This window comes from Sphaeramia orbicularis, chromosome 18 (genome assembly GCF_902148855.1).
Source record: "Sphaeramia orbicularis chromosome 18, fSphaOr1.1, whole genome shotgun sequence".
In the NCBI taxonomy this organism is placed as follows: Eukaryota; Metazoa; Chordata; class Actinopteri; order Kurtiformes; family Apogonidae; genus Sphaeramia; species Sphaeramia orbicularis.
Genome location: NC_043974.1, coordinates 13,200,384 through 13,214,911, shown reverse-complemented (window position 1 = coordinate 13,214,911; position 14,528 = coordinate 13,200,384). Strand labels below are relative to the sequence as shown.

Sequence of the window (14,528 nt, the reverse complement as noted above, 5' to 3'; positions counted from 1 at the left end):
TAGATATTTGCTTATTCAGATAATGTCTTATATTTTGTCATGTTACAGTAATGACTATAGTGTTAACAGGGTGCTTGCACAGGTCTTGAAAGTCTTAAAAAGTATGGAATTCTGAAATGTTGTTTTCCAGACCTTGAAAAGTCTGTAATTTTGTGTGAAAGTCTTAATAAAGTCTGGGAAAAAGTTTCTCTTGTAAAATTTTAGAGTATGCAAAAAAGGCACATAATCTTATAAAATAAGAAATACAGGAGGAAAGCTTATAAAAGACTGGATATAATTTGTTTGTGTGATATCCATGCACTTTTGTGATTTTCATATGTTTTGTAAATGTTTTTGTGAAAAGAGATAAAGAAAATGTAAATAAAAAGGAATGCAGAAATAAATAGGGGATGCAGAAATAAATAGAGGAAGAAAATGCAAAAGGGGGAATACTGAAGAGGTAAATATGACTATGAATAAAAAAAATGACAATAAATTGATAAGGTATCAGAGGAAAATAAAATATAGAAATTAATAGGAAAAGAGATGAAGAAAATGTAAATAGAAAGCAACACAGAAATAAATTGGCGACACAGAAATAAATAGAGGAAGAAAATGCAAAAGGGGGAATACTGAAGAAAATGTAAATAGAAAGCAACGCAGAAATAAAAATTAAATAAGGAAAAATATAAATAAGGACAAAATAGATAAATAAATGGTACGGAAATTAATTTATCAAGCCATTTTTATATTTCTGTATATATTTTTCAATATGGCAGGTTCAGTCCTCCATACTTCTGTCAGCTAAACATAATATTACGTGGAGTTATGTATTTATTCATTCATACGTTTATTAAAATGAACTTTTCAACTACACACAAGAGGTACGATCTCAACCAAAAAAGTAGGAACACAAGTATAAATGTATATAAAGTCAAGGTCTTGGGGGGAAAAAATGGCAGTTTTGAAAAAGTGTGGAATTTTTATTTGGATAAAGAGGAAGCACCCTGTCAAATATAAGTCTGTATAAATAAAGTGGATCATGTAATGTCCTGAGTGTGTGTTCTGTTACTGTTCCATAGCAGCAGAGTCCAAATACTTTATAAAGTGACGTAAGTGTAAATGCGTAAATGTGCAGGAAGCTCTGATCTCACATAGGAAGTTTGGAGAACACATTAATGGTTGACAGTCCGTTTCTCTTTCCTGTCTCCTGTCCAGGCCACTCAGTGGTGCGATGCAGTCTCCACCACCTCCTCCTCCCCCTTGTCTTCCTCTACTACCTGCCCTCTGGCCTCCCTCCCTCCCATCCCCCCCTCCCGTTTCCAGGACGCTCGGTCCTTAGCCATGGAGCTGGGCGGGGGGCAGCTGTTGGATCTCTGGACTCAGACTGTAGAGCGCTACCAGCGGACCGTAGCGCAGGTCAAACCCAGGTTCCTGCAGACCGACCGCAACCAGAATCAGGGCCAGGGGAAGCCCAAGACGCCCTCTGCCAGCAGCCTGTGGGACCTGATGGGGCCTGAAGGAGAGGGGGACTGGGGTCTGGGGGCTGGAGGAGGGGATGGTGGGCTGCAGTCCTGGGGATCCCTGGCATCGTTGTTCAGACCGCAGACCTGCTCTACGTTGAAGATAGGAGACGAGAGAGGCAACAAGAAAGACGGAGGAGGGGGAGGGGGGGCAGGTGGAGCCGGAGGGGGGAAGTTCCTGCAGAACCTCCTGAATCCTGCAAAGAAAAGTGTAAGTTATGTGTTCAAACTAGTGCTGGGCAGCGATTAAAATTTTTAATCGCAATTAATCGCATGGATTTCTGCGATTAATCACGATTAATCGCATAGTTATTGGGGGGGAGGGTTGCCGGCATCAAAAGCGTGTATTGCCTTTAAGTGATATTTCTAACTCAAAGTACTCCGGTGATAAAAATAAATAAATAAATAAAAAATTCCACATTGCAGTGCTTACAAACAGCTTTGTCCTTCTCAACCCCACCATCTGAAGACATTTAAAATGAAAACGTCCGTGGAACAGACCGGTACTTTTCTCCATGTTTATGTCAACACCAGTTTATTTCCGCTTGTGAGTGATTGACAGGAGTCTTAAACCCACTAATAAGTACTAATACTAATAAGCCCAATAATATGTGAAGTTCAGTTGTTAAAAGCAAGCAAAGGGGGCCCTCTAGTGGTCGGAAAAAGTTGCACTCACGTATGTTTTGTCCTTGCGGTGTTCCCGTAGCCAGTTTGGACAGAAGAAGGAACTAACAGACACGTTTCTTTCACTCTGTTTATATGGCCCCATAAACGTTTGGCTGTGAGTATTTTTTGTTCAGTTGTTGTAAGAATGAATAGTATAAAATATCTCTGATGTGAACCTTTGTTGCTGTATAAAAAGACGTTGTAAATCTTAAGTTAATCTGTAAATGCTAATCGTTAGCGTGTCTATGGATTTTCCCATTCAAGTTAGCATCGAGCTAGCGACCTTTTTCCCATTCATTTAAATGTATAATACCATGTAAATGTACTAAGGCAATGAACAGAACTGAGACATATTTTGTTTGTATGTTGCAGTTTTACAGTGAGTCTCAAGTAAAAGATTTGGAGAGAAGTTTTGGGTGTCCGGCTTTTCTCAGTAAACCTGTTGTCTATCTGCCGAGCTAATCGCTACACGCATACAAGCAGAGGCAGAATAATATGAGTTAGAATAAAACAGCATTAACGGGAGATAACCAAAATTGTCGGCGTTATTTAATGAATGCGTTAACGCGGTAATAACGCGTTAACTTGCCCAGCCCTAGTTCAAACGATGCTTTGGTCAATTTGTGGTGGTTCAGAAGTACGGAAACAAACTTGAATTTCAAACTGAATTTCATATTTAGCTGCATTTTCACAGAACTTTTAACCCATAAGACCCAAACATCCACTGGCGACCAAAAGCATCTGCTGATCTAAAATATTTAATACCTGTTGATCCATTAATCCTGTCAATTCATGGAAATAATTTGGTGTAAAATGCAGTTTTTCGTCTTTCCATGGTCATCAGATATGACCCATTTGTAGGCTCAGAGGCTCCGTAGTTACCATGGAAACACTGTCATCTTCTACAACATTAATACACCAGTAAAATCCATGGCGTTGGATCAATGACAGTGGATGGAGACACGAATTTATGTTCAGTTAATGAGAGATTTGACTGAAAATGTCACTTTCTCTTCAGTTTTCTCTTTATTTGATATAACCCTCAATTTTAATCTGAGCTCTAATGAATCAGTGAATTGAATATAGGAAAATACCTGATTTTCACTGAACAAAAAAAAAAAAAATACAAAGGATAATGTTATAATAAATGGTGATAAAACACTTAAGAAAAGTTAAATATAGAGAAAAATTACACAAAAGTAACACTGGATCTTTATGGGTTAAACCAAAAAACTGACATGATTTCTGTGTCTTGTTATTGTTTTAATGAGACCCTGAGTGGCAGAAACTGTATAATAACTAGAGAAAAATTAATTTGGGAACTGACACAAAAGTAACACGGGGTCTTTATGGGTTAAACCAGTGTTTTTCAACCTTGGGGTCGGGACCCCTCATGGGGTCGCCTGGAATTCAAATGGGGTCGCCTGAAATTTCTAGTAACTGGTAAAAATAAAAACTTACTAATAAAAAAATATAAATTGAGTTGACAGAGACAATCCCAATCCATAAAAGACATGACAAACTGAAGCTGAAACTGAAGCACTGTGGTTCTGTTTATCTGTCAAATGTTCATTGTGGTCGGTTTCAGATGCTGCAGCTCTTTCATAATTCATAGTTTGAGTTCTTGTTTGTTTAGTATTAATTGTCAGCCTTGTAAATCCAAGCTGGACTGACTGTACATATCCTGACCAAGGAAAATCAAATTCTCACTTTGTGCAGTAATCTACACCTGGCTTTACTGCCTCAGTCCATAATAATATACATTATATAGACTAAATGTCAACTACAATTAACATTTATTTGCAACATAGTATAACAAACTTATCATAGGATCAAAAACAAATTAATTTTAACAAAAAAAAAATTAACTGCGTTCTGGGGTCGCCAGAAATTTTTGATGTAAAAATGGGGTAACGAGTCAAAAAAGGTTAGGAACCATTGGGTTAAACCAAAAAACTGACATGATTTCTGTGTCTTGTTGTTGTTTTAATGAGACCCTGAGTGGCAGAAACTGTATTATAACTAATATCATGTGTGCAACCATCTATCTGATCCTACAGCCCACTGACGCCCCACTGCCTCAAAAACCCCCCAGGAAGCGTCACCCAAGCTTCGACCTCCAGGCTCTTCTGGCTCCCCGCAGAGGCACGGCCACCCCTAAACCGGCTGAGTCTCCGGTGGGCGGTCCGAGCCGAAACTCCCCCATGTCCTGGCTGGGCCGACGGGCGTTAGCTGACCCGGTCATCACCACTAGCATGGCCGCAGCCATTCCAGGATGGGGAGGAGGAGGAGGAGGAGGAGTGCTGATCCGAGGGGTGGAGGTCAGCAGCAAGGAGGTGGTGGACCACACCGGGTCACCACGGCAACATGTGCTGTTGAGTAGGACTGAGAGGGAGACCGGGACAGACAGAGCTGGTTCCACTGCACAGAGGTGTGTTTATGCATTTTTTATTTTATTTTATTTATTTATTTATTTTTTATTTTTTAACTCTCATCATTTTGTTTGTGGACTGAACTTGCTATAAATGAATGAATGAGTGAGTGAGTGAGTGAGTGAGTGAGTGAGTGAATTTATTTTGGTTTGTACATTAATCATTGCACTTATTACAATAATTGATATAAACATAAAAACCAAAAAAGGAATAGGCTACAAACAAAAGCTTTTTTTTTGCCTCTCGTTTTCACCTGATTAGGGATGTAACGATATGAAAATTTCATATCACAATTATTGTGACCAAAATTATCATGGTTATCATTATTATCACGGTATTGTCGAAATTGTGCTCAAAATGTTCAAAAAGTACTAATACACACACTGAAATAATTTAACCAAGTTGTCTTTAAAAAAAATAAAAAACAAAATAAAATAATTGGCACAATGTACCTTCTGTTGCAGAAACATTCAAATATTAACCCTTAGTGGTCTGAGCCTATTTTGTCCTTTTTTCAGTACTTTTGATTTAGCCTTTATATACTATATAAACAAATGTTTACTATACCCATGTTTGGTATCTTTTTCTCAGCACAACTTCATTTATATCATCTGTCTATTATTTTTTTCACTTTAACCCACTATATTAACACAAAAGGACAAAAAATATAAAATCCGATTTGAAAAATGTATATAATTTGTTGCATAAATAACACACAGATGCTTAACGAACCTTTTCAAAGACTTTAAAAGTGAATATCGGTTCCAAATATTAGGTATATACAATTAAAATGGTAATAAATTCAAACTATACTCAAATATTTGACATAAAAGCAGATCTTTACATGGGTTTTTTTTTCCCCCTAAAAGTGCGGTAATCAAACGCGGTTATCATGATAATTAAAATTTAAACGGTAATACTAACTGTTGGCAATTTTACCGTAGTTTATCATTAAACCGGTTATCATTACATCCCTACACCTGATACACCACTTAACATCAAATTAAGTGTGTACAGCATCGAGCATTCACACCATAAAAAAAAAAAAAAATCGACAACAACAAAAACATATCTACCATCTCGATTCAACATTCCTAAATAATGTTAAACTTCAGGCTTTCTCTTTTTTTTTTTTTTAAACTTTGCCAAAGGAGTGAATAACTTCAATGCATCATCAGGTCCATCCCATAATTTCACACCCACAACCCCAGTCCACCTAAACTTCATATTTGTCCTCCCTTTAGTCCATTCACAAATATGAAAATCTCTGAAATTATAATTACTCTCTCTTAATTCCAAGAAACCACAAATGGTATTTGGGAAAATACTATTTTTATCCCTCATCTTCCATATACCTATTTAGAAACAATTTTTTATACCTATTTTTAAATATATTTATTAGAGCTGCAACCGATTAATCGACTCAACAGGATCCAAAAAAATCATTCAACCACAGTTCTCCTGAATCAAAGCTTTGTTTCCTTCTTTTCTCTGCTGTTAAACATTGGTTCCACTGTTGTGTTTCACACGGACGCTTATTGTGACGCACAAAGAAGCTTCAATTCAGGAAAACTGCAATAGAATATTTCCCTTCAATCAATTCGAGTCGATTAATCGAATCGGGAATTTTTGCATTCACTTGAAGCACCTAATCGATTAATCGGTTGCAGCTCTAAATATGAAATACACTTGTTATTTCCCTTTAACTATATTTTGGGTTGCTTTGTATATTTTTACTATTTCTGTCAATGCTCCCCTGTTTCAGTATGTTTTTGTGTTTTTTTTTTTTTTCTTTACATACATAGAAGTCATGTACACGATGTAAAATGTTAAGATAATAACTGCAATAGAATATCTCCCTTCAATCAGTTCGAGTTGATTAATCGAATCGGGGCTTTTTGCATTGACTTCAACCACCGAGTCGATTAATTGCTTGCAGCTCTAATATTTATGTTTGTACTTTATTTTATCTCCTGCTCTAGATTGTTCCACAAAGTCACTCCACAGCTTGTTATGCACATACTTTTCATTTAGTTCTTACTTTATTTATTTTTTTTAAATTTAGATCTCCCCTTAGTTTGTAGCCTCCTTCTCTTTCTAAATTATCATAGATGTTCCATTAGTCATACCTTTTGCTGTCTATCTTGCCCATCATGCTGTTTGTCATCATGTCATTTCTGAAGCAGAAGGACTGAACATTTCAATACTTAATTTAAAAGTCACCACGCTTTCTTGTCCATTTGCTGCATTTTGGTGTCAACTGTCATCGCGGGATTATTAGGATTATCGTTAACTCTAGACCAGGGGTGTCTAACTCATTTTGGTTCAGGAGCCATATTTAGCCCAGTTTGATCGCAAGTGGGCCAGAACAGTAAAATAATGACTTCATAACCTATAAATAATGACAAATCAAAGTTTTTTTTTTTGTTTTAGTACAAAAAACCCCCAATTAATTTATGAAAATATTTACATTTTACAAAAAACATGTGAATAACCTGAAAAAACAGAAATTTCATTTCATTTGAAAAATTAGTGCAATTTTAACAATATTATGCCTCGATTTATTATTTATACATGTACATTTACACACAGTGTTACATAAACATTTGGTAACAGGCAGAATATTGTTAAAATTTTGGAGTTTGGGACTAAAATTTGAACAATTTCTACAATATTCCATCTCTTATTATTAACACAACTACAGATCACAGTGGATCCACAAATGCACAAAACATTTAGTAACAGGCAGAATATTGTTAAAATTACACATTTCCGGTTGTTCATCTTTGTTTTTATTTATGTATTTATTTGCATTTTATTGTGAAAGAATAGTTTTGTAAATGTAAATATTTTCACTTTTTTTTTTTTTTTTCACTTAAATTTTTTCCCCATAATTTTTCACAAAGAAAATTTGTAGTTGTCATTATTTATGGGTTATTGTGCTGTTATTTTTACTGGAGATCACATTGGTCTGTATGTGGAACCTGAACCAAAATGGTTTGGACTGTTCAGGTTCATTTTTGCTCTTTCATCCTGCAGGCCAGAATGGAACCTTTGGCGGGCCAGATTTGGTCCCTGGGCCGCATGTTTGACCCCTGTGCTCTAGACCCTCTGATACACTTCATTCCTTTACTTTCTTGGTAAATTCCACTGGCATATTCAGTTGAATAACCTCTCAGCTGGTATGTCTATTTTTGCACATGAAATTTGACACCATAGCAACATGACCCTATTGTTATATCTGTTGCTAGGTAACAGTTAAGTTTATACTTCTTCCTACTCCTTTTCGACCGTGCAAAATTCAAACTTGAACTGTATTTGAAGATAGATTCTGTTCATTTAAATGTTATTTTGTTTCTGTCTTAATTTGCTCCGTTTGTGTTTTATTTTGTTTCTTTGCCTGTTTGAAATGAATAAATGAATTAATTAATAAAATAAAATAAAATAAATAAACCCACTTCAGTGATGATTCTATGATTCTGGGCATAGCAATGTGATTGGCCATTGGGAGGCGATTGTATTCCAAAATTACCAATATCTCCAAAAATATTGGTCCTATCAACTTGTCGTTTTCACTTGTCTCTTTCTTGATCAAAAATACATAAGTATATCAAACTACAGCAGTCAACTCTTTGTAGATTTTGTGTGATGCCCAAGACACACAGACAGAGTCCACTTCCCTTTTATAATATAGGATGTTACTGACAGATTCTGTAACTGTTTGATTCCTTTGAATATATCCAGTGAGTATATTTACATGCACATAAACATTCCACTATTATTCCAAATTAGACTTTTTCAGAATATGAGCCTTTTGATTCAGACATGTGGGATATGCTGATGTTATTCTGGTTTTATGAGGATTCTTTGACAATTCGTGCTAATTTGATGATGCGACAGAGGGTGACTCCGTAGAAAACGATACATTTTTCAAGTTAGAAGGATAACATACCTTCTGTTACACATTAGGACAGAGGATATCAACAGGTGTAGGAATATTTTGAACCAGACTTTTTCCAGAAGGTGTTTGAAGGAACAAAACGGGGACAGAGTTTGCATTATATTCAATGGGGTATGCATTACTTTGGCTAAACAAGAATATTTACACTACAAACAAAATTTAAGGATATTTTTAATTTTTGGCCTATTTTTTTAGTGGGATTATGCACAGCGCTTTTTACTTTTTTTTTTGTGTGAATTGAATTGAAACTCAATTTTTTTTTAATGACCAGACCAAGGTTATTATCGTTAACGAAAACTAACGAAACGACGAAAACTAGAATTGTAAAAACATTTTCGTTAACTGAAATAAATAAAAACTAGAATTAAAAGAAAAAAAAACATAACTAACTGAAACGGTTTTGTGTGTTTACAAAACTAACTAAAACGTATAAAAATTATGGATAAAATTCCTTTCGTTTTCATCTTTGTCAATGTCTGATTGATATAAAATCGATTTATTTCCCTCAAGCAATTTTAGCTAGCGGCACCATACGATATTTAACGGTCCGTCACTTCTCGTCACTTGTCGTTTAGTCGTCTTCTGGTCCCCACTCTACCTGGAAACATGGAGACTAAAGTTGGGAGAAAGCAGCAGAGTCCTGAATGGGATTTATTTGAATTCGACGGAGAAGAAGAGAAAAGATATAAAGAAACTAAAACTAAACTAAAACTAAGCATTTAGAAAATAACGAAAAAATTTTTTCTTTTTTTTTAATTTACCCCCCCACCCCCATAGCCATATTAATTTCAACTGATTCATATAAACAAAAAACAGATAGTAACTGATACAAATGCATTGTTACAAATATTAAATTATTTAACTAGTAGTATTGTGACTGCCTCCGCCGCTACCGCTGCCACAATAATTCTAGCAAATTAGGCTACTGGTATTATTAAATATTTTTGTATTATTACAACAATTATTATTTTCCCCCTCACTCCCCCCTCTCTCTTTCTCACTTTCATTTACACCTCCCTCTTCCCCCTTTTCCCTATCACCCCTAACCAAGCTATATGGTTTAGTTGCTATTTACATTTATGATCTTTTTCATTGTAATATGACATTGTTGTTGTTGTTGTTGTTTGTCAATACTCTGTTGTTGTTGTTTTTGGTTTGTTTGTTTATTTGTTTGAGTTTCCCTTTGTTTATATGTTGTTGTTGTTTTTCTGTCCACATTGTCTTGTTAACTATATCTAATAAAAAAAAAAAAAAATTAAAGAAGAAAATAACGAAAACTAATAAAAACTGGCAAACCTGCTCTAAAAATGAATTAAAACTAACTGAATTAGAGAAAAAAGGCAAAACTAAATAAAATTAAACTATAATGAAAAATCCAAAACTATTAGAACCTTGGACCTGACAGTTTTATTTACAAATGGCAAAAATGACAAAAAAAAATAAAAAATAAAAGAAATATCCTTAACTTTTTTTTTGTAGTGTATATAACAGGAGCATTCATTTTCATTGCCCATCTACATCTACTAAACGGATTCAGGAGTATTGTCTTTTTCATAATTTGAGAAAAAAAGCAGATGATTAGTGTGCATGGAAACACAGTCAACTAAACTAACTGAGGAGTTTTGCAATCCACTGATGGCTTTTTTTTTTTTCTTTTTTTTACTATATCTGTTTTTATTTCCTTTAAATCCCTTTTGTTTACATTTTTCTGCATGTTTGTGTGGGAGAGACTGTGAAAAATAGTGAAGGAGAAGGTCCAAGTTGGCAAAACGTTCCAAAATATAACACCTACGTCATAAATTACATTAACAGCGTAGCAGGCTGACATGAAAGAAGAGAAGTCATTCATCCTTTCTTTTTTTTTTTGGGGTGATTTAAGTACAGCTGAAGTCTGTTTCAGAATAATTGTATCAGTCAGCATGCGATCTCAGATAATTTTATCACTACCAAGTGTTTGATCTCAGTCCATGGCTTGCTGCTGTTTTCACTCCCTCTCTCGCTCGCTCTTTTGCTCATATTCTCACCCATGTTCTCGCTCTCCTGTCCTGCAGTAAGCTCTACCTCCTCTGGTGTAGGATGCTGAGCTCTGAGAGGCAGTACGTGACCGTCCTAAAGGGGGTAGAAGAGACCTACCTCCCCTTACTGGAGCTCTCAGACACACCGGCCGCCATCAGGGGGAAGGCTGACGTACTGTTCCCCTACTGGGCCACCCTCAGTAACTTCCACTCGCAGTACCTGCTTCCTGCCATGGAGGGCGCTCTGGTGCAGAGTTTATTGCAACAAGACTGCTTCAGCAAATATGTGAGTTTATAGTTTGAGCAGGAATCCTATTCTTACTTGTACATATTATTTTTGTTTTTGTGTTTTTGGCTCATAAAACAAAATATTAAAAAGAGTGATATTTGAGATCTAAGTGAAGTAGATCTTGAAGTCTAATTTTTGAAGAAAAGCAACTTCAGTTTATTTCAAATATACTGTTTGTAAAATGAAATGCTCTAAAACTATACGATCTTGTCAACCTTAATACTCTTATCATAATGTATAAAGCCCATGACCATATGCTCCCCTACAGTCTACAGGAGATGTTTGAGCCAAGGCAAAGTAATTATAACTTAAGGGGAACTGAAGTTTTCAAGAAAATGAAGTGTACAACAAACATAAAAAGCCAGTGTATCTCTGTAGAATAATCTGGAGCAAAACTTTAAAATGTAATAAAAAAAATATAGAACATTATCTGAAGAAGTGAATATCTAGTTATAATATAGAAGAATGCATAAAATAAGATATTATTGTAATGAATTAATACAGACTATCACGATTAAGAGATTTTACCACATTTATTAATGATTGTATTTGTATGAAATATTTAAAGTGTGTATAAGTATTATAGTTTATATCAGGGGTGTCAAACTCATTTTAGTTCAGGGGGCCATATTCAGCCAAATTTAATCTGAAGTGGGCCGGACCAGAAAAATAATAACATAATAACCTATAAATAATGACAACTCCAAATTTTTGTCTTTGTTTTAGTGTAAAAAAAACCCCATTAAATTATGAACATACTTACTTTTATAAACTATCCCAAAAAAAAACAAAAAAAAACTGAAATTTAAATTTAAAAAGTAAGAAAATTTTGTGCAATTTTAACAATATTATTCCTCAACTTCTCATTTGTCCATGTGCATTATGGATCAGATCTGCAAAGACACTAAACACTGAGGAACAGCAAGAAAAATTGTTAAAATTGTGCTTAATTTTCTTTAGACATTTCAGGTTGTTCATATTTGTTCAGGTTATTCACATTTCAGTGTTACAGGACAGTTTGTAAATGTAAATATTTTCATAATTTAATGTTATTTTTTGCACTAAAACAAAGAAAAAAAAAATTGTTAATTCAAGATTTTTTTTACTTAATTGAAGATTTTTTTTGGCTTAATTGAAGATTTTTTTTTTTACTTAATTGAAGATTTTTTTTTTTGGCTTAATTCAAGATTTTTTCCTTAATTCAAGCTAATCTTTTTTTGCTTTGTTCAGTTCAATAATGTGGAATTTTTGCACATCCCAGGGGCCGAACTGGACCCTTTGGCGGGCCACATTTGGCCCCCAGGCCGCATGTTTGACACCCCTGGTTTATATTAACCCTTTCATGCATGACGTCCACATTTGTGGACACATAGTTTAGGCTCACTTTCCAAAGGGTTATAAAGGCAATATTCTCCAAACCACATGGGAGCAGTCTGATAGACCCTAAGCAACACAATAAAAAAAAGTATCATTTTAGTTTTAGAACTCGGACTGCTCTGTGATCTTACAAAGTTAAACTTCCTCCCACTCCTTTTCAAGTGCCGAAAAATTTTGTTTGACCATGTTGTATGGAATAAAACTAAACTAACTAAATATGCAACAAAACAAACAAAGTAATCCTGCTTTAGTCCTGAAGAATACAACAGATTGTAAGAATACATGAAAAACTTATTATTATTATTATTATTATTATTATTATTATAACCTTTATTTAACCAGGAAAAAGCTCATTGAGATTACAAATCTCTTTTTCTATGACTTCATTTGCATATTTGAAAAAGTAGTATAACTTATTAAATCCCACCCCTTTGTTGATTCATTTCAGAAATATTGATAGGAAAGAAAAATTCATAAAGTCAGAAAAGTGCAGCATTTAATTTCTTTGAAGAAATGGACATGCAACAAGCTCTTAATAGCCCACACAAAAACCTAAACAGTTGCCAGCGACCAAAAGCATCTACCTATCGCAAATGTTTAATAACTTCTGAAATACTAATCCTATCGATACACATAAATAATTGAGGTAAAATACAAATTTCTCATCTTTTCATGGTCATCCAATATGACGCATTTGGACGTTCAGAGGCTCCGTCATAAACATGGAAACACCGTCATCTTCTGAAACATTGATTCGCCAGTAAAACCAATGGAGTTGGATCAGTGAGACTGAATGATATATTGGATATAATACAATAAGCTTTGGATTTACTCTGAGGATGTATAAAAATCTACATAATCAGTAAATGAAATGTAGGAAAATACCAGATTTTACTGAAGAATGCAAAATGTAGAGGAAAATATTCAAAGAACTGGTGATAAATCACTTAAATATAGAGGAACCTTCTTTAGAGGTCACCACATAAATCGTTCTAGGTCTTTAAGGGTTAAGTCTAATGCATTATTATACACTTATTCTAAAGGCGCTTTTACATTTAATGTTGTCAACTAGGCCTGTAACGGTACACAAAATTTTCGGTTCGGTACGTTTTCGGTTTTCAAAGCCACGGTTCGGTTTTTTTCGGTTCGGTACGGGAAGAAAGAAAACCCCTCAAAATGTATTTCATACATTTGAATTTTTGAACATTTTCCCCCCAATTTTTGGACACAATAGAATATAGAAAAATAGGAGTAATATAATTCTGCTGCTATAAATCAAATAGAAAATAAAATAAATTATTAATATTACTAAATGTATTTTAAACATTAGTATAACACTTTTCCCTGAAAGGTAGTTTTGAACAAACAACAAAAATCTAATCACAGTTCTGTCAATTCACAGTCTGCATAAAAATATCAACCAAAAAATTCTGCATGTAGTTCACCATTAACAGGAGGGTAAACTGGTATTCTGTTTTAACAAACTGAAGAGCAACATTGACAACAAACTTAACCAAATCATTTATTTTAGGACAGAGAACAAACTGTTTAGGACACTTTGTGTACTCGTGTGTGTGCTAGTGTGTGCGCGTGTGCGCACACGCAAGGTGCGATTTCTCTGGGGGATGGTTTGTTTGTTTGTTTGTTTTTGGTCGGAGCCGGGGGGTGCGGTCCGGTCCATAACTAACGTAACTAACGCTGGCGTGAAACGAAAGTGAAACTTCATTTTTATATACTTTCAACGTCCAACTCCGAGTTCTATTCCTCTGGTATACAGCGTGCGTGAGAGAGAGAGAGCGAGCTAGTGTGTTTTAGAACTACCGTAGCTCCCAGGGGCCACACAGCGTTCGTCTTATCTCCGTCTCTTTCCTCGTTGTTGTCTTTCACCGGGACCTGAAGTGATCCCAAACTGGACTGTACTGATGGTGGAGGGTCTTCAGTCTCTTCCTTCCAGGTTCTCATCATATTTTTTTTTTTTTTTACCTTATATCAGCTGCTATTTCGTATTTCGGGTCAATGTATGCGTCCTTAAATATGTCCGTGTGAAACTTGCGCGTATTTAAAGTTCCGCATCAAACAATGTCTTTCGTTCCTTTTTCTTTTTCTCAACAAGACTGTGCCGTTTCGGTACAGCTGTGTACCGAACCGAACAGGTGTGTACCGAAACGGTTCGGTTCGGTACGTGTACCGTTACAGGCCTATTGTCAACCTTAATTTCAGTGAGTTGGAATTTTGAAGTAAATAAGAAAAGTGTGAAAACCTTAGTGAGGGTTGTTGACTTAAAAA

General features: G+C 35.1%; 1 protein-coding gene across 1 annotated transcript in view; it reads left to right on the top strand.

Annotated features, from left to right (window-relative positions):
- Window positions 1-14,528, top strand: part of arhgef40 (Rho guanine nucleotide exchange factor (GEF) 40) — a 145,794-nt gene that overhangs the window by 74,599 nt on the left and 56,667 nt on the right. The window contains exons 17-19 of the mRNA XM_030162728.1: window positions 1,198-1,713; window positions 4,229-4,599; window positions 10,613-10,862. Coding sequence (XP_030018588.1) covers window positions 1,198-1,713; window positions 4,229-4,599; window positions 10,613-10,862 — 1,137 coding nt within the window. The remainder of the gene's footprint in view (window positions 1-1,197; window positions 1,714-4,228; window positions 4,600-10,612; window positions 10,863-14,528) is intronic.